The sequence below is a fragment of the Nestor notabilis genome, unplaced genomic scaffold, assembly GCF_000696875.1.
Source record: "Nestor notabilis isolate BGI_N333 unplaced genomic scaffold, ASM69687v1 scaffold9075, whole genome shotgun sequence".
Lineage (NCBI taxonomy): Eukaryota > Metazoa > Chordata > Aves > Psittaciformes > Psittacidae > Nestor > Nestor notabilis.
In genome coordinates, this window is record NW_009928806.1 from 412 (window position 1) to 28,003 (window position 27,592).

At 47.8% G+C, this 27,592-nt stretch overlaps 2 protein-coding genes across 2 annotated transcripts; both read right to left on the minus strand.

Moving 5' to 3' along the window:
• Positions 1 to 1,273: 1,273 nt before the first annotated feature.
• Positions 1,274 to 7,635, minus strand: LOC104405842 (lipase member M-like). Its single transcript, XM_010014679.1, has 9 exons — positions 7,531 to 7,635; positions 6,402 to 6,519; positions 5,595 to 5,793; positions 4,584 to 4,693; positions 3,758 to 3,903; positions 3,035 to 3,181; positions 2,101 to 2,172; positions 1,627 to 1,692; positions 1,274 to 1,504 (listed from the first exon to the last, which is right to left on the minus strand). The coding sequence occupies exons 1-9, from the start codon at positions 7,633 to 7,635 to the stop codon at positions 1,274 to 1,276; spliced, it is 1,194 nt and encodes a 397-aa protein (XP_010012981.1).
• A 9,547-nt stretch (positions 7,636 to 17,182) lies between these two features.
• On the minus strand, positions 17,183 to 23,753 carry LOC104405843 (lipase member M-like). Its single transcript, XM_010014680.1, is given in 9 exon segments — positions 17,183 to 17,416; positions 17,792 to 17,857; positions 18,512 to 18,583; positions 19,744 to 19,887; positions 20,329 to 20,465; positions 20,896 to 21,005; positions 21,214 to 21,412; positions 22,745 to 22,910; positions 23,670 to 23,753. Coding segments are annotated over 9 exon segments (1,212 nt in total).
• Between the last annotated feature and the right edge of the window lie 3,839 nt (positions 23,754 to 27,592).

Consider the following 27,592-nt stretch of genomic DNA (forward strand, 5'->3'; position numbering starts at 1 on the left):
AGGGGGTTGGAACTGGGTGAGCTTTAAGGTCCCTTCCAATCCAAACCAGGCTGGGATTCTATGAAGGACAGAGCTCAGAAGGTTGTGATCACTGGTGTAGTCAGCAGCGTGCCCTTAAGCCAGGAGGAACAAGAGTATCTTGGGGAGCATAGGGAGGAGTGTGGCAAACAGGTCAAGGGATGGGATCTTCCCCCCTCTACTGACTGTGGTGGGGCCACATCTGGAGCACTGTGTCCAGGTCTGGGCTCCTAAGTACAAGACAGACAAGAGGCCACAAGAATGATCAGGGGTCTGGGGCATCGCTTATGAGGAGAGATTGTGGGAGCTGGGCCTGGTTAGTCTGGAGAAGAGCAGACTGAGAGGGGATCTCATCAATGCAGATCAGTATCTCAAAGCTGGGTGCCAGGAGGATGGTGCCAGACTTTCCAGTGGTACCCAGTGACAGGATGAGGAGCAATGGCCATAAACACAACTTCCACCTCAACACAAGGAAGAGCTTCATTCTGTTGATGGTGGCAGAGGACTGGAACAGGCTGTCCAGGGAGGTTGTGAATCTCCCTCTCTGGAGATGTTCCAAACCCACCTGGATAAGTTTCTGTGTGACCTTCTCTGGGTGGCTCTGCCTTGCCAGGAGGCGGGACTGGATGATGTCCAGAGGTCCCTTCAACCCTGATGATTCTTTATTTAGGAGGGATTTTCCCCACCTCCATTTTTCCAGCAAGCAGCGAGGTGGGACCGCATGGAAGGGGATGCACACCGCAGCAGAACACCAGCCTGGTGGCAGCTTCAGAGGGGAACCATGGCCATACATACACCCACCCCCTCCATCCCTTCTTGTGCTGTGAGTGGGGGCTGGACTCAGACACCCCCCACCTCCCCACGGCCAGACCCAACAAGCCCAGCTCCTTCCCATCTCCTTGTGGCTTGGGTGCTCTCATCTCCAACCCACTGAGGTCACAGCTGGGTCCCCACATCCCCCTGGCACAGCCCAGGATGTGGTTCCACCATCACCCTTCCAGCAGGACTGCCTGACTGGTGGCTCCTGCCTGCCCTGATGCCTCGGTTGACCCTGGTGCTGCTCTGCCTGCACAGTGTCAGTGGACCACGACGAGCTCTCAAGCAAGGAGGACAAACCGCGATGACCAAGGGCTGCATGGGAAGCACCATCACCACAAGTGTGTCAGGCCAGCAGTAAGGAGGGGACAATAGGAGATGTCTCAGCTGAGGGAGAGGGGCCAGGCCACTGGCATCTCCCTGGGGACCCACCACTCTACTAAGACCCCTCCATCAGCGCCAGGATGCTGTTGTAGAGGCGTTCGGTGGCATCCAAGCCCCAGATGAAGTCCCAGTGGTTCCAGTCGGGGATGTGGCCATAGGTGACAAGGTGGGCGATGCGGGGCAGTAGCAGGCGGACGTCTCTCCAGTCAGCTGCCCAGTCTTCTCCTCCTGACCACACCGCGGTGGGCACGGGCATCTCCTCCACATGGTACAAGGGAGGTGTCTCCTGGAGGGACATGGGGGGCTTTGAGGAACTGCTCCTGTGGTCCACCCCTGCAAGCCAACATGTCCCCACACCACAGAGCCCTGGCACCTCCAGCCACCAGCACTGCTGGTGCAGTCTCCTACCTGGTGGTAGATGGCTGGGTTTGCACTGCCATAGTCAAAGGCTTTGAATTCTCCTGATTTCACTACCTGCAAGGAGAGGATAGGTCTGCGGTGGGAGGCCAGGGAGCACTCTGTATGGGTCCTGCATCTCCCAGCCTCCTAAAAGGATCATGTCATGAGAGGAGGTAGTGATGCACGGAGGTGGCATCCTTCCAGAGATGGACTTTCTACCTTTTTTAACAGGGTGATGCTTTGAGCTCCAGCTCCACTCCTGTCCCTAGCTATAGGTTGGCAAACCAAGGCACTGCATGTGACACTTCGGCGCTGCGGGGTGATGCTCGAACCTCTGCAGACCTGCTCATCACCAGCTCATGTGCAGGGTGGTGCTGGATGATCAACAACCTGATCATTCCTACTTTCTTGTCACGCTCTGGGCTGAGTATAGAGACATCAGTCCCAGGTATTGTAAGGGTTGCTTCTATGCTAGGAACCTACCTGGGCCCAGTGTATCATGGTTTTGACAGACGTCCTATCCGGATAGTGGGATGTGTACACATCCAGCCTTGTCTGCAAGGAAGCACATTCAAACTAGAGCACAAATCTGGTGAGGAATGGCTGAGGGGCCCACTGGCCTAGACTTAGGGGGCAGCCCCTGGGTGGGGGGGCCCAAGGGAAGTGGAGGGGCTTAGTCTGGAGAAGAGAAGGCTCAAGGGAGACCTTTTCATTCTCTACAACTGCCTGACAGGAGGATGGAGCCAGGAGGGGGCTGGTCTCTGCTCCCATGGAACAAGTGACAGGACAAGAGGAAATGGCCTCAAGCTGCACTGGGGGAGGTTTAGATGGAGATTAGGAACAATTCCTTCCCCAAAGGGTGCTCAAGCTTTGGAAAAGACTGCCCAGGGCAGTGGAAGTGTTCACACACCGTGTAGACGAGGCCTCAGTGCCAGGTGTTAGTGGTGGCCTTGGCAGTGCTGGGGAATGGTTGGACTTGATGATCTAAAGGTCTTTTCCAACCTGGTTGATTCTATGATTCGGTGATTGCTTTCCAATGGATAAGAGCAAGGACAGCAGTTGCCATCCTTGGGCATTTCCCAAAACAGCCACTGCTGAGTCAAGCTTCCTAGAGAGTTGGGCCAGGAATATAATCTTCATTAAAAACCCATTGCTCTCAGACAGCTCCAGGAGAAGAATGGTGAAGGATGAGGTACCCTCTAGCTCCTGGAGATACCTCCTCTGGGTTCAGGGACTGTGCTCAAGACCTTAGTGACTACTTGTGGTCACCCAGGGTGGGTAGGAGCAGGGGCTTCACCCAGGGGTGCTGGTGGGATGTATAGCTGGTCTCGGTGGCAGTGGGTGCTGCTGGGTGCTCCCAAGTGGTGCAGCCCAGGGCTCCAGCTCTCTCATCCCCATGCGGAGTGGTTGCACTCACCATGTTGAAGTTCTTCTCATTGTAGCCACCCAGCAGGAAGAGGAGGTTGGCACAAGGCTTGTGCAGGAGCTGGTTCCTGCAGAGCTGGGGGAGAAACCTCCACAGCTTCCTCATCCGGAGCGAGGCGTCCGTTCTGCCAAGCAGGAGCTGCAGGAGCAAAGGGCAAGGTTGATGTCTGGCACTTCCCTTCCTTGAGCCTGGACCTCAAACTGCCCCCCCTGACGTGCCACCAGCCGCTGTCCCCTGAGCTGTGTGGGGAGGGTATGTGTGGCACTCACATGGGTCAAACCCACTTCTCCTTTGCCCCCCTGCCCTGCTGAGGTCTGCATGGCTCAATGCAGGAGGTGATGCTGACTGAATGCACACCAGGGAAATCAGTACTCGGGACTCTCTTCTTCCCCGTAAGTGTTGAGTTTGTTTGTCATTAACATCAACACAGTAAAGCTGCTCTTTCCCAGGTGATCTGTCCATGAATTCAACAAATGCCCTCAAAGAAAGACCGTCGTCAACACCTTAAGATCCTGCAGATGGAAGGCAGGCATGCACTCAACAAAGTGACTGTGCAGGGTGCATCTGAACCTGATGAATTGGGTCTGTGCTTATAAACCAGCAGGAATTAGCTGTCTCCTGCTGTGTCAGATAGCCCCAGGGGCTGTGCCTGGGAACAATCCCTTTTCTAGCACTGGTGTGTTTGGGAGACAAGAGCATGGAGCAACCCCCTACCTGGATCGTCTTGAAATGCCTGTCTAGAAGGAAGGGCAGTTTCATGATGGGGCTTCTGGCATGTTTGGCTGTCACTACTGGAGCCAGGGCAAAAAACAGTTTGATTTTCTGAGCCAGTTCTGGCATGGATGAAAAGGCAATGAACGCTGAGGAAACAGAAAAACAGCCTAAGACTGGGTTCATCTTTCTTCAGGTGCTTAATCTGAGGGTATGCTTGCCCAGACCTGTTTATCTGGCATTACATCCAATTAGAAACCTGGGATGTCTTCCCACCTTTCTGCCTAGCATTAGTGCTAGAGATGTCCAGAAGGAGGCAAAGCCTTTATTCCTATGGTTAGAAGTGGCTGATGAGGCACTTCAATGACTACTACTGATGGGAAGTCCTGCCCCATTCACCAGGTGAAGGGAACAGTGCTCTCATATTCCATCAACCCCTGCTAAAGTGTGTCATCATCACAGAGGTTATCTCATGCTTCTGATGGCCCAGGTGAAAAGAAGCACAATGCATTTCATTGGAAAGCAGAAGATGTGACATCCATGCAAAATGCCTTGTTTTTGATGAGGGATGCTGCAACTTGGTTTTCTAGGTTGAATTATAATTGCAGCAAGGAACTTACTGAGATCACCAGGAGCTTTCTGACTCCCCTAGGAGCATGCTGGTTGTCCCAGATGTCTTATATGAAAAGCATGGCTTGTGTGCCTCATTGCAAGAGACCTTCTACCAAGTCTGCCTGCTTGTCAGCCCTCAAAGATTGGACCTCTCTGCTTCCTGCTTACAAACACCAAAATGAGGATTTTCAAGGTGGTCCAGGCAGTTCTAACACACCAATCGTGCAGCCCTGGGAGTAGCCAATGTAATAGATCTGCTTCTGTCCAGTCTTCTGCAGGATGAAGTTGATCATGGCTGGGAGGTCATACATTGCCATCTCATGGAAGCTGCAACACAAGGGCAGTTCACTGGTTATAAGGTAACACCCGGACAGCAAAGTTCCCTTTGACTTTTGGCTGCCTTGCATTGCTTCTGTACTGAAGGGTTTAATATCCATGGCTGATTTACCAGGAGAAAATTCCTGTGAGGTAGGAGAGCCCTGTGCTGGGTGAAACTGCGCAGGGGCTGAATGTATCCCTCCTGCCACAGCCTCATCCTTCCCTGAAAGGGCTTAGTCCTCCCATAGCCATGGTTAGCAGCAAAGAGGTTGTGCAGAGCCTGGCCAGCTGTGCATCCAGGTCTGCAGCCCCAGAGGTGGCTCTTGTCAGGGTTATGGCACCAGCTCTGCTCCTAGAGATGCTCTTCCCCAGCAGTGCGTGGAGCACTGGTTACTGCCCATGTGCTTTTTAGTGTGATGAGGTGAAGCAGAGACCTACTTTATCACGTTTTTCTTACTGGAAGCATGTTTATGAGCTAGGGAAATCCAGGACTGCTCTGAAGATCAGTTCTGGAGAGGCAGTAGCAGTTTAAAAAGCCATTCTTGGGAACAAGTTTTCTGTGGACAACATCTAGGAGAAGGGTAGGTTGCAATGGTGCTTCTGGACCCCTTGCTGGGGGGGGTTTGGCGAGGGAGGTCCCCACAGAGGCCCCAAGATAGGGCTGATGTCTCTGCAGGATGGATGTCCCCACACATGCAGCAGGGCCAGCTGCAGGGAGCTGCTGTCACTGTGCCAGCAGGCAGGTCTGCACAGATACCTCCAAATCCCTGGCACATCACTGGGAATGCTGGGGGAGGCCATACCAGAGATGAGGTGCTCTGACTTGCCTGCTCGGAGGCACCCACCTCTGCCTAGAGGTTAGTGGCAGGCAGAGGAATGGGCTGTGCTGTTGTGATCTGCTCCAGCCCACCTGAAATCCCAGAATTCAGCCTGGTCAGCAGAAAAGTGCTGGTGTCGCTGGGACCAGCTCGTCCCCCGGCTGTTTCCCAGCCAGACGTCATAGCCAGAGTCTGCCAGTATGAAGCCAAGGCTGTTGTTAGATAGGTTTTCGACCCAGTGGCTGCCTTCTCCGAGTAAGCCGTGCTGCAGAATCACAACTGGCCTGGGCCCTGGATGTGAAAGAAACAGCACATTGCACTGAACCAGAATTCCTCTGCTTATTCACCCCAAATTCAGGCCAATAAAGCCTCTTTCTTGCACTGCCAGAGAACATACAATGTGCATTTGAATGACATTTCCTTGCCGTAGTTGTCTTGTGGTGGTTGCCCTCATTGTCTCAGGCTGGAGAGCTGCAGATGTCCCTCCTAAGCCTTTGAGACCCCACAAGCTTATCCCCACAAGCTTAGTACAATGGACACTGAGAACAGCCATGTGAAAGCTCAAATGTACAGGTTCATTCCTGAGATTGTTCAAACCCCAAAGGCACAGATTTATGGGGGGAAAATTAAATTAAGATATATCTCTTAAGATACATCTGCATCCTCTGGGCCTTTTTAAGGCTCAAGTCTCTGCTGGGTGTGACAGGCTGTTTCTGTGCTGTAGACACACTTTCCTGTGCTGGCTGCTGGAAGTGTGACTGTAAATCTGAGAAGTACTGTGTATATGGTATTTTTGCTTTCACAATAAATGCTCCCCTGGCTGGTCAGGCTCATCCCTTCTTGATACATTGTCTTCTTGGGGGTTTTTTTGCTGGTTTCCTTGTGAAATAGTGATGTACCTCTGTTCCTAGGATTTGCTCTTCCATAAGGAATCCTGTTGAGGCTCACATAGTAACCATCATGAGTCAGGACTTCATACTCCTCACTGGGGTACCCTCTGTGGCAGATGATTTGGCTCTGGGGAAAGACAAACACAGGTGGAAAGCTAAACCTCCCCAGGCACAGCTTGAGGCTGTTTCCTCTTGCCCCGTTGCTTGTTCCTTGGGAGCAGAGACCAGCCACCTCCTGACTCCATCTTCCTGTCATGTAGTTGTAGAGACTGGTCCCCCCTGAGCCTTCTCTTCTCCATACGATGCTCCATGAGATGCTAAAGGGAAGAGGAAATGCTGAGCCGTGGGCTGTGAGCAGGAGGGGTGAGTGGCAGCAGGGCTCCCTCGCCGCTGCAGCAGCACATGCATTTGAGATGTGTCCAAACTCAAAGACTGAAATGAAAAGGACTTACTGACAGCTGACATGTCATGTCACACTCTGAGCTGATGCGTGGGGCAGATAAGGTATCAGGGCATATTGAACCTGCTGAGCTGGGCTGACTGGAAGGGCAATAGGACAAACCCTGTAGGATTTGTCTCATGGTTCTTGAGGTTTTGCCCAAGCTTTATTTATGCTGAAAACTCCACAGATTGTGAAGTTGCAGTCTGGTGAAATCCAGCTGTGATCCTGCCTACACATCACTGTTTGCTTCGTCACACAGTTGGCAGAAGGGATTAATTTCAGCAATTTAATTGCCCAAGTCACGCGTCCATTTAAAATCACCTTTAGAGAGTTGCAGAACTCACCTGGACATGGCCCTGCACAACTTGCTGCAGCTGAAGGAGAGAAGCCATGCACAACTTTCAACCCTCCAGGACGGTGTCTGATCAAATCCAGTCTGAGTTCACCCCCTTCTCTAACTGACCTGGTAAGTGAAGTGCTGGTAATTGCACTTCATACTGCTGGGAGGAACAGGACTCCTTCAGGAAGCAGGGCTTGCTAATGATGGTACGGAGGCAACACCAGACTGCACCGCTCAAGAAAACCAGCACACATGATGACCCAAGCTTCTCCACATACATCCCCTCCATCCCTCTCTCCCCAGATAAATGTCCCCAAGGTCTCAGACAGTGGAAGTCCAAAGTTGTCCTGACTTACAACATTCATGAAAGTCTCGGGATTTATAACCTTCTTCTGCTTGATGACATCTTCTGAGTTCACGGGTGCTTGTGTTAAAACCAGGATTGCAATCAACAGCCACATCTTGTGCCTGTGTAAAATATTACTATTACTATTGCCATTGCCATTGCTATTGCTCTTGCTATTTAACATTGTTATGACTGTCTGTTTCTACTTCGTTATGATGGATTAGGTTCCTCATATGCCTGAAGACCGTATATCACGGTCTGGGCTGGAAGCAGAATGGATTCCCAATTCCAACTACCATTACAGTCCATGCAAGGCTCTTCATACTCCTCTGTACAGACTGGATCTGGTGCTTGGCAAAACCTATTTTTATATTTTTAATGGTAAAAAGTAGAGAAACAGCTTTATAATGCAAGAACTGAAGTGATAAAAAATACTGTCAGGCCAATTGTCACAGAGGGGGAATTAATTCAAAGTGAATTAATTCAAAGTAAGGGTTTATGCTATAGAAGGAACACATTTAGGTTGGCTGGAGTATGACTATGTCTATACTTTTGCTGTTTCTCTGTTGCTTAGCTTTGCACCCAGAAGCCATTATGAACAGAAGGATCCTATGAACTGAAACTGGTAGAGCCTCATAGGAAGGCTATTTATAAAATAAGTGTAACCTAAGATAAAAACCCAGAAACCATTCTGATCACCTTAAAGACTTTTCTTTTCCCAAGCGGAGATGTATTTTTAATACACACTCTTAATATCAGATACGATTTTTAAGCCCTTGACAGGATTAAAAGTTAGAGTTTAACTTCAACCCAGGAGCATAAGTTGCAAATCATCTCACCAGTCGTCTGGTTGCTCTCTACCTCCATTCTTCCCCCTCCTAATGGGTCACTCACACTGTGAGATGTATCTGCCCTCTGAAATATTCCCAGTAACCCTCTCTATGGTATTACCAAGAGGCAAGTTACAAGAACAAAAGCAATGAATGCTTTTCCACACTCAGGAGAGCTCCAATGCAAATCTGAATTATGCGAAGGAAAATACATTACCCAGCAGAGGCCAGCGTCGTAACTGATCAGGCTGGTGGTGTGAATGGTGGTGGCTCTATCATCACCAGTATTAAAACCAGCACGTTGTGTCAGATCCCTGGCACCATGCTGGAGTACATCACATGTCCTTCAATTATGTGATGTGTGTGCTGGTCATATCTTTGATAACTTCCTCTGCTTGGTCATGTGGTCATGACTTTGGTGGTTACAAAGGATTGTTTCCAAAAGCAGTGGAGTGGTGCAGCATGGAATTTCAGCTATGGAACTGCACCCTAAACTCATGGTAGCCACAGTAAAAAAATCTCAACAGGTTTTCTTTGTAAAGGATCATTTCCTAAGCCCAACGAGTTCTTTGGAAATGCCTCTTAGAAGAGCTCCTGGGACAATGAAAAGACTTGGACTTGATCAGCTTCACAAGGCCTCAGCGGTATGTCAACCTCTTCATAGACGCATGTCATGGCTTAAACCCAGCTGGCAACTAAGTACCATGCAGTACAAGTGCTGTTGAGATCCTCCTGTCATTCCAGAAATACAAATGGGTTCTGTCCCTCAGTGGCTAGATGGCATTAGGGTATCAGCATTATTCTCTGACTAAAACCAAAATACAGCACTGTACCAGCTACTAGGGAGAGAAATAACTCTATTCCAGCTGAAACAAGGACAACACAGCAAGGACAGGGCAGGCTTCACTGGCTTCCTGCATGGGAGGCACTTGGTGCACCACTCTTCAAAGCGACAGTGGCCCAGGTAATCTCCACATAGCCTTTATGCCCAAGTGGTAGTGTGTTTGCAACTAACAACTTGTAAAACCTCTGCAACATTTTCTGGACAAGTACCAAGCGTAGCCTCTTGCTGATAGATGGCAGAGCCTGTGCAATGCCTCCATTTGGGTGAAGTGGTAGGTATTTCACAGAGCAAAGGTGCTCATTCTCCACCTCCAGCTCATTCTCCACCTTACAACCTACGCCTTTCTGTAGCTGCTTGGTAGCCACTTAAAAGACTAAGCCTTCGGTTGGCTATCAGGTGCTTTGGTTGAGTATACCTTTCCTGGTCATGGGTTAGGCTGACTTCTAATGTTCATACCAGCCATAGTCAGTGAGCAGTATGCAAGCTATGGAACACAGCCCAGATCAAGCATGTGTTACTCCATCCACCAGATCGTCACTTTCTGTCAGTGCCACAACTGCTGACGCAAAGGGATGCTGTGTGTGTGGGTGCTCTCTTCCTGACAGCATCTGTGGCCTGTTCACTGTTTCATTACCTTAGTTCTGTCCTTGTGCCTACTTTAGGCTTTTGAAAATGTCTTCCCATTCGCATGAGTGCAAAAATGCCTCTACATAAGATGGGCTTTACAGGTTGTGTAAAGGGGGATACCACTGTGTGTCCCAGGAGGAGTTAGAAAACACCCTATGGATGGAGAAACCCTTACCAAGCTTGTGTACTACTACACTAGCATCAAGACAGGCCTTATCTTTTATATGTACAATCAGCTACTTCATCCACTGTCAAGTCTGCTGTCTCCTGCTTCCACAGAGTACTAGCTACCTAGTGGAGATACTAAGTATTAGTACTAGATACCAGGCAGCAGAGATTTCTCTATCCTCAGGCCATGGGATGAGGCTATCAGAGCAGAGTATCAGTGCTGAGGCTAGTGTGTGATTTCAGACCAGGACATTCCATAAGTGTGGTAGGAAGGAAAGAAGTTGGAGCAAAGAGCAGCTAGCTTTTTACTGAGAAACTCTTGTGGAGCTTAGTCAAGGGAAGAAATTAAGACCTTTGAGTTATTTGAAGTGAGGGGACCCGTGTTGGATGTTTTGACACAGTATAGGTGGAAAGAGCAATGCTGTCATGATAGTGCTGTGATTGTGCACTTAACAGGATTGTAAATAATCACTAGTATAACCTACAGGCCAGGATGCCATAATACATGGTAAGGTGCATAAAATTAAATAGACTAACATGGGCATCTTAAAATGCAGCTGTATAGCCATGCTCATGGGATGTTTTTACAGTATTGAGGTGGGAACCAAAGTAAGAAAACTCAAGACCATTTAGAAACAGAAAGGTATTTTATTTAGCTTTCTCACCAAGTAGACTGTACCAACCAGCACTTTCATACACACACTTTCAGAGGGGCCAAAATGTGTGTACCAAGTAGCCTGTCTAAGGTCACCTGACTGTGATATAGAAGGCAAGGATTGCCAGCTACTGAATTCTCCATAAGTCTTCTGGGTTCCCAAAGGCCATGTCTTTCTTGGCCTCTAAGGTTCTTTAGAAGTCAGAAGTTACTATGGCATGACATTTTGCTTCTGCATCTTGTTTACTTCACACTTCACAAATACTGGGTAACGTTGCTGGCTGTCTCACTTTTTTGTTATCATAGGACTGTAACACGTCCTGCTTTTGGGATAACAACAAGAGAAATCACCCATGAAATGTGCTGAATCCCCACTGCTGTCCTGTTAACAGATGTAGGTCTTCTGCTGATGAGTCACCTTCTCTGAGGCACATCACAGTGCAAGCAACACGCTCCTTCAGTGCTTACCAGTTTGATTGGTGTTAATCATGTCCTTGGCTATCAATGCATATCATTACACTAACTCCTGCCCTGGTGTTTCTCCCAGTGTTTTCATGCATGTACAAGTCTCCTGCCTGTATGCCCCGGATGCTGGTTGTTTCCTTCTATCCATTGCCTCTTGCCAAGCACAAGGGTAAGCCAGTCACAAGCAGGGAGATGCTTAACTACCTGGCATCTGAACTGGATTCCTGAACTGGGAAAGAGACTATCATTCTGATTTTAGCAATAAGAGAACATAAAGTCTTGTGTAATTCCTGCCAGATAAGCAGGATTCCCTTGCAGTAACCTTGGAGAACCTTGCCCAAGTTAAAGAGCCTAATAAGATACAGTCCTAATCTGGTTGTACCTCTCCTAGTTTAAAGCCCCACAGCTGGGCTGGGATATCTCCAGCATCTCTGATTACACATATAATAGGGATTTTACTCATGGTAGACTTGCATGAAGCTTGCTGAAACAGTGTATTCTTTTCACAACACCTTGCTGGAATTGTTCATGCGATGTTTATTCACAGTAGTGAAACTGAATTAGCAAAGCATGAATGTCCCTAAATGCTGGTTGTGAAATAGCTGAGATGTGGTCACGAGTGCTTTGTCTCATTTTACTCTTCCTCTGTTTCTTTGTTCAGAAGACCCCAGAACAACCCTGAACTTCTTGTACTTCTTCTCTGATCTTTCTCCATTGTACAGCTGGCTTTGAAGTCTGCTAAAGCTGAAAGAGTCTGTTTTGTCCATGACCTGGGCCAACTTCAGAAAACTTGCTCGATAAATAAATACCAAATTTTTTCAAATTTGGTATCCTAGTGCTCTTGGAATTATTTATATATATTTTTATACATATATATACACATATACATAGATACATACATATATGCTTATGGCATATATATACATACATACATATATGCTTATGGCACATATGCATATATAGAATACATATGTGTGTGTGTATATATATACACACACATATATTTAAGACCTTCAGGGAGCAGTAGCATGTTGCACATGACATAGTCCAGGGTCAAAAATGGAGACTAACGCAGGCTTGTGAAGAGTGTGAAAGACAGTTACATCTCTTCATGTAAACTTCCATGGTCATATACCATTCTTATCTGCCTATAGTATCACTATATGAAAACACAAGTCTCAAAGACCAGTCACTGGGTCTCTCTTCCAAGCAATCTCAAACGAAAATTTGGAAATAACATAGGGAAGAACACAGAAATTGCTAATAGTTCCTGAAATATGAAAGCAACATGTCCTCAACTGAATAAAACTACTCAGCAGTGGTGGTGACTGCTGCAAACTGTTGTCATGCTTGCTGTTAAGGACCAAAAAACCATGAAAAGGGAGTATACCATCTGACATAAGTTGGTTAAACCTTATCCTAGATTAACCCTGGTACAAATAAATTTCTAAATAACTGGGTAGGCCAATATGTTGCTTAAAGCAGACACCAAAGCATAACCCTCAAGCAGCAAGGACACTGTAGTATTGGTGCTTACCACCTCTCCAGTGTGGACACAGGCTGGAGCTGGACTATACGCTCCACAGTTCATGTGTGTGCTGCCTTTTTTTTGCATTGACCATAATGATGTTAGGAAACTATAGGTCAGCAAACATGGTGCAACTACTGTATTTTGGATAGGATGTGATATGGTTTTAAGTCCTTTTGGCCGTAAGTAAGCAGATCAAGAATGACTTTGCATTAGCACATCTGGAAGAACAGTAAGAAAGTGGCTGAAATCTGTGGCTTAAGCCCAGCCAGCAATGAAGTACCATGCAGCTGCTTGCTCACTCCACCCCTCCATAGCCCAGTGGTGGCATGGGGAGGAGAATCAGAAAAAGATAAAACCCAAGGGCTGAGATAAGAACAGTTTAATAGTTGAAATAAAAGTAAAATATAATAATAGAATAGAATACAACAGTACAGCAACACAGCAACATGACATGACATGATATGACATGACATGACATAACGTAACGTAACGTAACTTAACGTAATATAACATAATGTAATGTAACATAACATAACATGAAAAAAGAGAGGGAGAGAAAGGAATAAGCCCCCTTCCCAAAAAAACCCAAATGATGCACAGTACAACTGTTCAGCACCTGCTGACCGATGCCCAGACAGTGACTCCCCCCCAGTTTATATACTGGGCATAGAATCATAGAATGGTTTGGGTTGGAAGGGGCCTTCAAAGCTCGTCTATTCCAACTCCCCTGCAATGAGCAGGGACACCTTCAACTAGACCAGGTTGCCCAGAACCACATCCAGCCTGGCCTTGAATGTCCCCAGGGATGGTGCATCCACCACCTCTCTGAGCAACCTGTGCCAGTGTTTTACCACCTTCAGTGTAAAGAATTTCTTCCTCACATCCAGCCTGAATCTTCTCTTTCAGTTTAAACCCATCACCCCTCATCCTATCACAACAGGCCCTGCTAAAAAATCTCTCTCATCTTTCTCATAGGTCCCTTCTAAGTACTGAAAGGCCGCAATAAGGTCTCCCCGGAGTCTTCTCCAGGCTGAACAACCCCAGCTCTCTCAGCCTTTCCTCATAGCAGAGGTGCTCCATCCCTCTGATCATTTCTGTGGCCCTTCTCTGGACCCTCTCCAACAGGTTCATGCTTTCCTGTGCTGAGGATTCCAGAGCTGGATTCAGGATTGCAGGGGGCAGTCTCACCAGAGAAGAGTAGAGGGACAAAGGACATGACATGCTGTGGTACGGAGTACGCCTTTGGCTAGTTTGGGTCAGGTGTCCTGTCTCTGCTTCCTCCCAACTTCTTGTGCCCCTCCTCACTGGCAGAGCATGAGAGACTGAGAAGTTCTTGATTTCGAGTAACAACTAGAACATCAGTGTGTTACCAGCATTGTTCTCAGACTAAAGCCAAAACACAGCACTGCACCAGCTACTAGGGGGAGAATTAACTCTATCCCAGCTGAAACCAGGACTCTGAATGCCCATCATCCTTCACACATGTAGGCATAGGACTGAGGCTCGTTAGCTCATACAGGGACAATTAAAAAGGAATAGTGACATGAATGTGTGCATGCCATGGTTTAAGCCCAGCTGGTAACTCGTAATCATGCAGCCAATCGCTCATTCCCTCCCCTTCCTCCTCCCCCTGCTCCCGGAGGGATGGGGAGGAGAATCGGAGGAATGTAACTCCCACAGGTTGAGATAAGAGCACTTCAGTAACTAAGGTATAATACAAACCACTACTGCTACCAATAATAATAATGATAAAGGAAATAACAAAGGGAGAGGACACAATTGCTCACCACCCACCGATCGATACCCAGCCCGACCCGAGCAGCGATCTGGGCCTTCCGGGTAACTCCCCCCAGTTTCTATACTGGGCATGATGTGCTGTGGTATGGAATAGCCCTTTGGCCAGTTTGGGTCAGGTGTCCTGTCTCTGCTTCCTCCTGGCTTCCCCTCCTCTCTGGCAAAGCATGAGACTGGGAAAGTCCTTGGTCAGAGTAAACATTACTGAGCAACAACTAAAACCATCAGTGTTATCAGCGTTGTTCCCAGGCTGAAAGTCAAAAACACAGCACTGCACCAGCTACTAAGAAGGAGAAAAAATGACTGCTGTAGCTGAACCCAGGACAGTGCATAAAAATGAAGTGTGGCATGAATACATTTACCAGGGTGGTGAAGGCCTCATGCTGTGTTGTGAAGTCTAAGGTCAAGAGATTCAGTTGATCTGGACCCAGACATCATGGGCTGATGTCCCAGCCTGGCCTTGGATGCATGCCGTCACCATGGACCTGCCTGATGACTTCTGACTTGCCTGACAGACTTGACACATGCAAGGACTCCAGTCCTTGCAATCTGTTTATTGGTCACAATCTGTTTATTGATCAAAGCAATCCCACATGTCAGAACATCATAATATTTATCCTATAAGCACCTTGATTGTTTACTGTTCTGTTTGATTCCAGAATGGTCTGCTTCAGCCATTACTGATCCTTTAATGGGAGACAGGAAGCACATACCAGAGCACTTCCAGAACTTGATTTAGAAAGAACTTTGTGAAAAAGCAGTCATAGGAGATGCCAATGAATGAAGGTAATGCAATATAAACATTGCACCACATCATTACCGAAGTGGCACAAACATGACAACCTGAACAGAAAGAGAAGATACTAAACCCTGCAATTATTAAAAATATTCAGAAGTAAATAACTTTTTGCAAGCTTTTCATAAGTCTGTTGGGAAACATCTTGCCAAGCTTTGGGTGTTTATTTACAGAGACAGAAAAGTCTTCTTTCATTTGCATTGATATCCGTGGCATGACAATGCAGTCCTGTAAGAATGCTGCTCCAGGGCAGAGCCCTGCCATAAGTAACTAATTACATGGAAAAAGTTGTCATTACAAATATGCTAAGTGAGGTAGCTAAACACTGTCACACCAGACAGATAATATCTAACCTATAACCTAATTATTTCACCCTGAGATTACTTCTCTCCATCCTGTTTCCTTCTGTGGTCAATTCTAGCTGCAAGGATGGAAAGTGAAACACCTTTACAGCTGGTCCCTTCTGATGATAACTCAAACAGAGCCCACTGCAGTTGTCCTACAAGGATGTGCACCATCATCCCCATCCCACCATCTCCAGACATTTCACAGAATCAGAATTACGGACTGGTTTGGGTTGGAAGGGACGTTTAAGCTCATCCAGTTCCAACCCCGTGCCACGGGCAGGGACCCCTTCCACTAGAGCAGGTTGCTCCAAGCCCCTGCGTCCAATGTGGCCTTGAACACGGCCAGGGATGGGGCAGCCACAGCTTCTCTGGGCACCCTGTGCCAGCACCTCAGCACCCTCACAGGGAAGAACTTCTTCCTAGTGTTAGTTTTCTGCCAGTGTTACAAGCCACTGAAGGCCACCCCTGAGCAGGGGGAGTGTTGGACAAGCAGCTCTCCCTCGCCTGCACATAGCAAGACATCTGTGCTGAAGAACCCCATACTCCTCCAGAGGTTTAAGGCATTACAACCACAAAGAGCCTAGGCAGACCCTCTCTTACTTTATTATTATTATTGCTATTATTATTACTACTGTTACTATTACTAGTAAGATTACTATTACTATTTGTACATCTCTGTGGAAAGAGCAGCTTATCCTTTGCCCAGCATGCTCCTAGGCATATTTTAAGAAGGTATTACACAAACAAGCAAATTCACAATTCCTCCCCTAATCACTATATTATTAAGAAGTATAATCCAAGCTGAAAACGAAGTTAGACTCATTGCTGGCTTCCACCAGGCTCTTTTCTGTCCCATATAAGGAAAACAGAAGCACTTCCTGAGACTTGGTAAAAGGTTGTGCCTTGGGAATATTGTCTAAAATGGTGCAAAATGGTGTTTCCTGGTTAGAACTTATTTAAAACTCTTCTGTATATGAGCAAGGCTGTTGTTACCCAAATCAACATGAATTTGAGAAAGATGTTCCCTACATCAGCAAAGTGGACAGTTCTTGTGCGAAAAAAATATGAGGTCTTTTCATTGTCACCTGTCACATTGTTTCTAGCTCCTTCCAAATGTAAAGAAAAGCAAAGAATGTCAGGATGTTGGGATTCTTGGCATGGAAGAGTCACCGGAAGGTGGATCAGAAGGATTCATCGCTTGACCCACCACATTCCCATCTAAGCACAACTACTCTTGTGGAACACCAGTGTCCAGGAGGGAGCTGAGCTGCTGCCTAGGTTGTTTGCAGCTGGGAACTTAAGTGTGCCCAGAAGCCAAATTCCATGGAAATTACTTGTTTCTGGAAGACCACATCAGTGAGGCACCTAGGACACTCAGGGTCCAAGGGCCATGCCCCACTTCTTCCAGGACTTTAACTTACTTAACCTAAATCCTATGTGCTTTCCAGATCATTGGATTGGCTTGTTTTTGTCACTTGCCAAAGTAATATCATCCTAACCAAGCACAGAGTTTAATGAACCTTTTCTCTCTCTTTTTTTCTTTTTAACTAAAAGAAGCTCCATCAATCAAATGAGTAACCAACAATTATTGCCCTTGGTGCAGCTCTAGGTGCTCCTCTCCATCAGGTCAAGAATTTCTTTGTATACTTGTTCATATGCTTGCACACCCCAAAGGAAATCAAAGTGGACGAATTCAGGAATGTACTTTTTGTATGCCACATTGGTTATCCGAGGCAGTGTGATGTTTACGTCTTCGGGGGCTGAAATCCAGTCCTTGCCACCATACCATGCAGCAAGAGGGGCTTTCATGTTTTCCAGTTTGTAGAAGGGAGGTGTGGTCTGCAAGACAAATAGTGTGGTTTGAGGAAGGAAAACATGGGAGGTCATGGGCAAGTCAGAGCTTCAAAGTATTCCTCATTGCTGCTTGGAATTTCTCCTCTATCCTAAGAGGTGGTACAGGAACTATCACCAGAGATCCTGACTATGCCTTGGGCTCCTGTGCTTTTCATCAGAGGGTCAAAAAGTCATCACTGAACAACATCACAGACATGGGTTTTGTAAGAAAGGTACAAACTAGTTTAACCATATAAGGTAAATCCCATCAAATTCAGTATCAACTACTGCAATATTTTCAATGTAATTTTAGTCTATCTTTCCTTTTTTGTCTTTTTCACCCTCTTTTAAAACTAACAAGTGAGAATAGATTTCTCTTACCTGGTTGTAATGAAACAAGTTGTCACTGCCATAATCATAATATTTGAATTCGCCTGTTTGATAGAGCTGGAAAAGGAGGGAAGTTGTATTTATTATCCATGCATTAGAGGGAACCATAAGAAAGATAAAAGAGGCAAGCGGGGAATTGTACAGCTCCTGTCTGCCACCAAGGCTACATGTTACATGTGATACTGTCTTTTGAGAGGAGAGATCAACCTTGAGGAAGATCTCAGCATGACATTGCTCGTGTCTGCTATTTGGAGGATGAGACCCCACAAACCCATAGTGCACCAAGAGCTAGCCTCGAAGAAGGCACAAATCAGACTTTTGGGCAACTTTCCTTTGTCTCTCATGGTCAGTGTCTACAACAGAAGGATATGAGTCAGTGCATGTTTTCAATCATTAGTTTTTCTATGATTAGCTATCTCTACTGACCCACAGCTCTTGGCCTCTAGCATCTTCTGTGCTGTTTTATTACCTTTTTTTTTCTTCCATCTCCTATCAGCTCCTAAGACCTTTAGTCATCTTTTGTTGAATGTTATGGCTAAAAGAACTGCATCTGCACCAGTGTTTCATGCCAGTTTTCCCCTTTCTCTCTAAAATAGCTCTGCAGGGAGAGCAATGGAGGATTATATCCAAGCATTGGGAAGGACACCTTGGCAGCTGAGAGAACATGGGCCCTGGTTACATGCAATCTTATCCTGCAGCAGGAAATATTACCTGGCGCCAATGTAACATGTTTTTTATGGATGTCGAATCAGGGTAGCGGGACAGGTAGACATCTATGCGGCTCTGCAAGAAACCATTGGAGACATTTATTCTCTGCATGGAAGGAAATCCCATTAGAAATAAACCTGATCCTTTTCAGTAGCCACAGAAATCTTCCACTCACACAAAGTGCTTCATCTTAGCTCTGTGAAGGCACAGCTCAGCCATATGTCATGAGAATTCATGCTGCAGGCAGCAGCATGAAAAGTCCTGTAGAGCTGCGTTCAGTAAGCTGAGCAATTCCCATGGGATGCTGGGTCATGTCATAAGTCTATGTGGTTTTCAACCCAGAGCAAATTCCATATATTGTGCTCAGGGTCCTTTTGTAAAGACAATGGGCAACTCATGACAATAGTTCTACATGTTGTTTCTAATGTGTTTTCTCCTTGGAATATTAAGAAATTAACCCACTTTCTTTGAGAAACAGTGGCCCAGCTCTGACTCCATCAATGATCAAGTCATTATTGCTTGGCACTTTACATGGACTTGTCCGTCTTCAATTTTACTTACATGAGTGGTTTGTGGCAAGATCTGGACTTTGAAATCTTGTCTGGCCCCAACGAAATAGCCCCTGTGTGAGTGGGGCATCCCTGGGACCACCCAACTCACCTGGACATGTCCCCAAGCAACTTACTATAGCTGCAATGCTGGCCCTGATGGGAGCAGGGTTGGGCTGAAGACCTGCACCCTGGTGCCTCCAGCCTGAATTTTTCTATGACTCAGTGTTCAGTGCAGTGCAGCACAGGGAAAGGCTCTGCTTTGGGGACAAATATGTTCTAAGGGATAGTGGAGGGCCCACATCTCCTAGCAGTGGACTAAGGAAGTTTGTTCTGGAAGAGCCCATTTTGTTATTAAAACACATGTGAAATTACAAATCACTTAGTGAAAGAGAAACTCTGGGTGTCCCTGGAACACCAAATGAATTTCTGTGCTCTCCTCTTTGGTATCATCCCTTCTGGGGAAACAGCATGCTCGGCAGACGTGTGACCTTGTGCACACTCTAGGCTTCCCTCTGGTGCCAATGCAAGAGCATCACAATGGCCAGATTGCAAAATGTTGATGCAATGGCAAGATTTTTCAACAAATTGAAGATGTGAAAGGCCAGCTGAAGGCAGCCAGTTGACAACTCAGGCTCAAACAATGAGAAACTGGATTGCTTGAAAGGTAAGCTGTAGTGTACATACCACATTTAAGCTGTTGGTAAACCCACCAGGCAAGTAAAGGACCAAGGAGCAAAAGCTTTTGAAGATAGGGTAGCTGCACAGTTTGGAAATCACTTGCTGCAGGATTTCACCCTTATCGAAGACCACTGTATGTCCTAAAATGAGCTGTGAAAGTCAAAAGCATTGATTAGTGTGGTCACATTCCATTTTGTCTCCAGACACTTCCCAGCTCTCTGCTCATCCCTGAAAGTTTCTACCTTCCTTGCCACAGCTTTACTGGGCTTTGTGATTTTGGCTTTTCAGAAATGGCCATGGGCCTGGAAGAGCCCTGATCTTCCTAGAAGAGATTTCTCCAAGGAGGATGGACCCAAAAGCAATAGCTAGAAATAGCTGTTCTCAGATTAGGGCTGGACGAGACGATGCTTCACACTGTTTAATGCCCTGCAGCCTAAAGGGCATAGGCACAAACATACCTACCTGCTCAATGCAAAGGGCACACACAAAGGGAAATGAAAGTGACGTGCAAGCACTGCATGTCTCAAGCGATGAGATCTTCCTGTTCCCTCCTTCCCCTTCACACCAGATGAGTGTGTGGCGAGGACGTACCTTAACCAGTCCCTCGGGAAGGTCAAACACCCTTACCAAGGGTGACTTCATATTTGAGCTTGTGGTGATAGGAGCCAAGGCAAAAAACATCTTGATTTTGCGATCCAGCGCAGGAATGGATGAAAAAGCAATGAAACCTTTGGGAGGGAGAAGGAAGCAGACCCTGCCAGGTTATTTCTGAAGGAGTTGTGATTCCCAGGTGTGTGTGCCCATCAGAAGGACCCTTGAAGGTGGCTCTAGCAGGTTGGTGACTTGATCTGAAGCCTTTGCTACTGGTGCATTTTAGCTCCTAGCTTGACTGCTCAGCCCAGCTGCAGCTACGGCAAGCCCTTCTTGAGGCTCTGACAGCAGTGGTATGCACCAAAACCATCACCGCAACCATTTTTGGGCTGTCGCTGCTCAACACTGTTCTGTTAAAGCAAACAAGATTTTTTACCTGCTCTTTTCCCTTTGTTGTTTGGATGTGTCTGTACATTACCCTCCCACTCCATGTTCTCAGAAGAACATTCCCAAACCAGGGGTGCACAGCTAAACATAACCCTGACAGTGGTCTGATCTCTTAAGTACCTGTGGTGGTTCCTTGGGAGTAAGCCACGTAGTATAACTGCTCCTGTCCAGTTTTCTGCAGAATATAGTTGATCGTTGCTGGAAGGTCATACATGGCCATCTCATGAAAGCTGCAACAGAGATGGATACATAACAAAATTACTGACCTTAGTGCTTTTACTATTTGGGGAGCAGGTGAGGGTTCTGTCAGGTATCTTGGTGGAGTTGGTTTCTGCCCACTGGCAGACGGGGTGACTGTCAGCAGTGCTGCTCCTCCAGCCTACAGACACTGCTGAGCGTACCAGGTACCTGCCCACCCTTCAGTTTTGCAGGAAATACCTGTAATTTGAGGATTACTGCTGGTGAAACTCAAACTGTTTGTGCTTTTGTGACCAGCTGTTCCCCCGGCTGTTTCCGATCCAGACATCATAGCCAGCGTCAGCGAGGATGAAGCCCAGGCTGCTGTTGGGTAAGTTGGTAACCCAGTTGCTTCCCTCCAACACCAGACCATGCTGCAGGAGGACTGCGGGCTTTGGAGCTGAAGAAAGAAAAGTAGGATCATTTTCTTTGACCACTAGCAAAATTCACATCCAGGTATTGCTTTGGCAGCACCCCCTTGGGGAAGTGACTCCAGTGCAGGGAGATGGTCACCTATGTCCTCAGCCTCTTTGGAGAGCTGTTTGTGAAATATGCTCTTTGGTTATCCCAGGGCAGAGAAAATCAACATAGTGAAGCTGAAAAATAAGGTTGGACTCCACACTGAATCATGCTCCCAGAAAGAAGGAAACTGAACCTGTGTCTGTCTGGACAATGACTGTGCGCTTTGCAGGGGGACCACCCTGTTCATGGCGCCTTTTGTTTGACTCAGGTACTCCATGTCTGACCAGGAGACACTGAAAACCCAGCAGAGCTTAAGTACCTCCCAAGGCACAGCAGCACCATGATGGTCTGTTGCAAGACACACACTACTGGAGGGGTCAAAAGCATCTCCTCCACTTAATTCAGCTCACTTTAAGCCATATGTGCAAGTCTTAGCTCCTCAGAATAAGCTTGCAATCTTTTTTACAAAGGAACAGGAAGCCTGAAGTGCTGTAGGAAGAGAGGGGAAGAGAGATTATGGAAAGGTTTAGTTTGGAAAGGTTGTCTGGAGGTCTCTGCTCAAACCAGGTCCAGCTTCACAGCCACAACAGGGTTATCACAGGGATATCTGAGGTCATATGGTTGGGTAACCATAGGTTGCAGCATGAAAAGTTGAAGTGACTTTGGTTTTATTTTTCTTTATTTCGTCTTTTTTTCTGTTGTTTTCAGACCCTCAAATATAAGACTCACATTCCCCCCTGGACAGCTGAGGACAAAGTGTCCTGAAGGAAACGTTGGCTTTTTACACCCATTTGCCATGTTCATATGCCAGTTCTCCTGCTTTGTAGGAGAGGGACACCCTACCAAGAACGGGGCATCACCCCCTTCACTTTGAAACAGTGGTTCAAGTGCAGAACAGAAAGCAGCCAAAATGGTGAGATGGCATTGGACTGGAAACTTGGTGGGGTTTCTTTGCTGACAAATGGCTTTTTGCTGCTTCACTGGCTGGTTTTGAGCAGAGGTAAAACCTGGGGCAGAATTTCTCTGTCCCATTCATTCTCCTTATCTTTTCCTCCCTCTTTGGAGCAGATCCTCTCAGAACAAGAAGTCTGGTGTGGAGGGCACCTGCATTTCTTCTGCTAATCCTACGGAGAAAGTTGTCTCCTTGAGGACCCAGCCAATGACAAGGCAGCCCTGACCATCCTCAGCCCTGACCATCTTCAGCCCTGGGCAGCTTCAGCCCAGCAAAGCTCTCAGGGTCCCTGGACCAGGCAGACCTTGTGGCACTTACGGGGACAGAACATGCTGGAGCCCTGTGCCTCAGCTTCATGGGAGGTGCTCATGCTTTCTGGATTGTCTCTGCCATGAGGAATCCTCTGCATGGTGAGGTAATAGCCGTCATCTGTCACCACTTCATGCTCCTCATAGGGGTACCCATGGTAGCGGATAATTTCACCCTGTGAGAAGGGAAGGACAGTGCGGGCAGGTGCCCAGGGAGGTGGGGGTCTCCATTCTGGAGGGTGTCAAGGCTTGTCTGGATGAAGCCAACAGTGGCTGCCCTGAGCTCACGGTGGTGACTCCTGCTATCAGCAGGAGATTGGAGTACGGACCTCCCAGTGCCCCTTCCACCAATGCTGTGGCGATGTCATGCCTTCAGGTAAAATTTTTGGCAACTGTGAGTTTCCCTCGCTCTCCCAGCAGGTCTGGTAAAGAAAGACCCATTGTTGCTTTTCATGTTGCAATCAATGTTTGTGAGGGTGGTGAGGCGCTGGCACAGGGTGCCCAGAGAAGCTGTAGCTGCCCCATCCCTGGCAGTGTTCAAGGCCAGGTTGGACACAGGGGCTTGGAGCAACCTGCTCTAGTGGAAGGTGTCCCTGCCCGTGGCCGGGGGTTGGAACTGGATGAGCTTTAAGGTCCCTTCCCACCCAAACCAGTCTGGGATTCTATGATTCTAAGAGCGGGGCAGCAATGACAGTGAAGCTCCAAGCCTGAGACAGCTACATTGACCAACCCTGTTGATTTCACCCAATCTCCCACAACATCTGCCATAAATCTCCATGTACATAAGCACAGGGAAATAAATTCTTTAATGAAACCCTGGTACCAAACCTTGGTGAATATGTACACATAGAGACGATAGGTCTTGCCCAGATTATGGCAACATAGGCAGCTTGCATGCCCAAGCAGGAAAAGAAAGGAGAGAAGTCAGGACTTACGACATCCATGGACACCTCAGGACTTGCATTTGACTTTTCACTGGTGCACATTAAATAAGCAATGGTTATGAACAGCCACATCATGGTGCTCTGCAAAACATTGTCAACATGATGAGCATGAGAGACATTGACAGTACTGACACAGAAGCCAGGGATTGCATGCACTTCACTTCTGTTAGTATATCAATCTGACCACTCGACAGTTGCAATATATTTAAAATCCTCTAATTTGTCCTAAACATGCCTCATTTTGCTCATTTTGAACAATGCCAGAGTCCAAACTCAGTCCCATTTAATCACACACTCTCCATCAGATCACTGTATTCAGAAAAATGCACACATATGTATTCAGCTATATGCACCTGGACAAATTTGTTTTCTGAGGGGGTGATTATAGACTATTCATTTAAAATGATGTCTCAGAGACTCGTAAGAATAGGTTATTTGGCTAAACTTATAGCTGAACTAATCAAGAGTAAACCACCCAATTATAAGTTGCGGGACTACGGAGGTTTTGTTCTTAATATGTAATCAAATAATGTGGTTTGGTTGGGCTCTACCCAACCTTAAAGAGACCCCAGGACACACATAAGGTGATTTTGCAAACCTGAATGAAATATTGTCCCGGAAGATCTGCTGTTCTTCCTGGGAAGGGTTTTGAAGTATATGTTTTGAATGTTCCCACCACAAACCATTTTATTTGTTGGAGACAACAAATTGGCAACAGAAATAGTGCCTCATCTCTTGTGTCATGCTTGAATAGTTAAATTGCATGGAGCCCTACCCAGTCCTGTCTGAATGCATGTGCCTGTGCAGGGCTGTGTGGGAAGCAGCTACCAGGGCCAGATGCCAGCACCACGTATCTTGCATCCAGCCCATTGCTTCCCTGCAGAGTATCTTCCTGGGGAAAGGAGTCCTATGAGGAGGTTTCTGTCACTTCCCAGCTATCTCTCATTGTTCCCTCTCTCTTCTGCTGGAGGAATTCACTTCCCATGCTGCAGGAGGTGGTTCTGCAGCTGGGGAGAAGGCTACTTGCTCCCTCTGCTGTCCCTGGAACATCTCCTGTGATGTGACCCTGGAGGATCACACAGGCACCGCTGCTCTGCTGGAGGGGACCTCGGCACCCGCCTTGTCCACCCTCTAGCTCACAGTGGGGTGTTGTCAGCATGAGGTCGGGGTGGCTGTGGCTTGGCTCAGCAGAGCCCTGACACCTCCCTCTCCCCACTCTGGGAGAAGAAGGGTTCCCCACCTCCACCCTGAACCTTTTGGGCTGTGATTTGGGTTCAAGACGCCTTGTTGCATGGCCTGTTGCTGCTGACATCCCTTCAGGGGAAGGCAGCTGAGGGATCATTCCCATGCCCACTCAACAGAGCCTTTCCACTGAACTCACTACTTTTAAGACTGAGCCTTTCAGAAAAGCAAGGCGAGACGGAAAGGATTTTTGTGGCATAACATCAGGAGAATAGCATGCAAATTCAAGGGAAGAGCCTTGCCTAGGGTGGCCCTTTCCTTCAACAGCCAACCTGCAAAAATATTCCCTTTGTGAAAGGTCCCTCAGCTCAGCAGACCTTGAGAGCTGCCAGTGACCTCTGAGAGGTGCAGCAGGGTGAAACCTCTTCCACCAGCAGCATGGTCCTGGCCCCTGGGCACTCCTACCACCGCTCCAGCCAGCAGAAACGACCTTCCCTTGGACCCAGGACTCCTGGGGAAGCCTTGCCTTCCCATCGCGGGGCTCTTCACCTACCTACAGCTCTCTCCTGCCATCCCTGGGGATGGCCCCTGGCTGGCAGCCTGTGCAAAGGCACTCAGATAGGAAGGATTACCTGTCGTGATCCAGAAGAGGTGGGGGTGCCCTTCTTCCTGATGTCTGCCAAGCAGGAGGTCCCCGCTGCCTGAGCACGCTGCTCTCACACACCATGCATTGGGCTACTATTCCCTCTGTTTTAAGCATTCGGGAACGTCACAGGTTGCCACTCCCCCAAATCTCTGGAACGAGACACTCTTCCTGCCAGGGCTCGTTTGGGAATGTTTTTGTGACCCTACAGGAAGAGTTGAGAGCTGTAATGAACTAGTTATTTCCACTTGATGAGGCGCAGCATCATCTGAAGTTGCCCATGACCTCTGTGGACCGGATGATTTGCGGCCTCTGGATCTCTCTGCATCTGCAGTGGAGCTGATGTTGGTGCATGGGGTTGGCATTGGTTCATGGGGCATAGCAGGGTGCATGGGGCTGGAGTTGGTGTTCTGGGTGGTCTGAGGTGCATGGGGTACAGCAAGGTGCATGGGGCCAGCCTGGCTCATCCCAGCAAGCTCCTGAGGGGAACCCATCCAGCTCTCCTTGGCTTGTCTTGTTGCCTCATTGCATGTAATGAGCCATTGCCTGGAAAAGCAAAATCTCCCAGTCCCTATAATGACTGCTGGGGGTGCTGTTCAAAAAAATGAACAAGAAACCCTTCCCCGGTGAGGAAAGAAGCTGTAGATGGAGTTACCTTTTGCTATCATTAGCCATGGGATGCAGTTTTGGTGGGAGGATGTGTCTTTTCTTCCTGACCACAAAGGATGCTTGTCTGGACAACAATGAAAAGTGCCTTTCTCTGCTGTGTGCCTGTGCCCACCCAATTTTCAGTTACCTCTCTGCGGTCAGTTATCTCTGTGTGTGCTTGTCACAGCCCTCGCTAAGGCACTTTTTATAGAATTATAGAATGGTTTGGGTTGGAAAGGACCTTAAGATCATCCAGTTCCAACCCCCTGCCATGGGCAGGGACACCTCACACTAGACCATGTCACCCAAGGCTCTGTCCAACCTGGCCTTGAACACTGCCAGAGATGGAGCATTTACCACTTCTTTGGGCACCTTGTGCCAGCGCCTCAGCACCCTCACAGGGAAAAGCTTCTTCCTTATATCCAAGCTGAACTTCCCCTGTTTAAGTTTAAACACGTTACCCCTCATCCTATCACTACAGTCCCTGCTGAAAAGTCCCTCTCCGGCATCCTTTTGCCTGTCCTGCACTTAGACAGATTCTACCTCTTCCCACTGCCGTTGCCAGCTGCTGCCTGGTGGCTGAGGAGCTGCCTGCAGGGATGGTGAGGGGTGGTGTGGGCTGTGGGTGTCGGTTTTGGCACCACTGCCTTCAAGGCTGCTTCTCCACTCCTTGCCAACAAGCCCTGGCATGCTACGGGCACCAGTCACCTCTTCTGCTGTTGATACCTGACAGGTCTGGCCGAGCTGCACTTGCTGCAATGTAAACATGTTCTTTGGAAAGCCTACATAATTCCACCTTTATTTGAAGCTGTCTTTAAAGACTAGCTGGAGACAGAGCCAGAAGCCCTCCCTGCCTGACCCTCACAGGAGCTGTGACTCAAACCACAGTCTGATTTTTCCCCTGGAGGGCAAGGAGAAAAGGTGGAAAACCAGGATCAAATATGCCAAAATATAAAAATCACTCCCCCTTCTTCCCAGCATATATTAATGCAAACATAGCTTGGCTCCGTTCTGGGGACAGGACACCAGAGGCACCCATGGAGCTTGCACCAAGTCTGCATGCCCTCAAGAGGGGAAGGAGTTACAGGCAGGACTGTAATTCGTTGTGCTTTACGTAACATTACAGCCAGGTGAGAGACCAGTGCCTATAACATAAAATCGTTATGTTTCATTTAAGTGCTTTAGAAAGCAGTATGTAACTGGGACATCTAACATCTCTATGTATCCCTCTCTTCAATATAAGCTTCTGGGGGAAGGCAGGGAAGAACTGACAACTGCTGGTAGGCTTTAATGACTGTTGGGGCTTCCTATGGTGAGAAGCGCCCTGATGGACGACTCCCCCCAACACCCTGAGGTCGAGGGAGAAGGAGGCCTAGGGCCCAACCGCCCTCACGGCGTCGAGAGGCAGCAGGCGCCGCGCCGGCCAACCAGGCGCTAGAGC

Coding starts and splice junctions, on each gene's coding strand:
- LOC104405842 (XM_010014679.1), bottom strand. CDS start 7,635: ATGTGGCTGTTGATTGCAATCCTGGTTTTAACACAAGCACCCGTGAAC. Junction 3,904..4,583: donor CTCCCAGGGCTGCACGATTG/GTGTGTTAGAAC, acceptor CTGTTTCCTCAG/CGTTCATTGCCTTTTCATCC. Junction 3,182..3,757: donor GGCATTTCAAGACGATCCAG/GTAGGGGGTTGC, acceptor TTGCTCCTGCAG/CTCCTGCTTGGCAGAACGGA.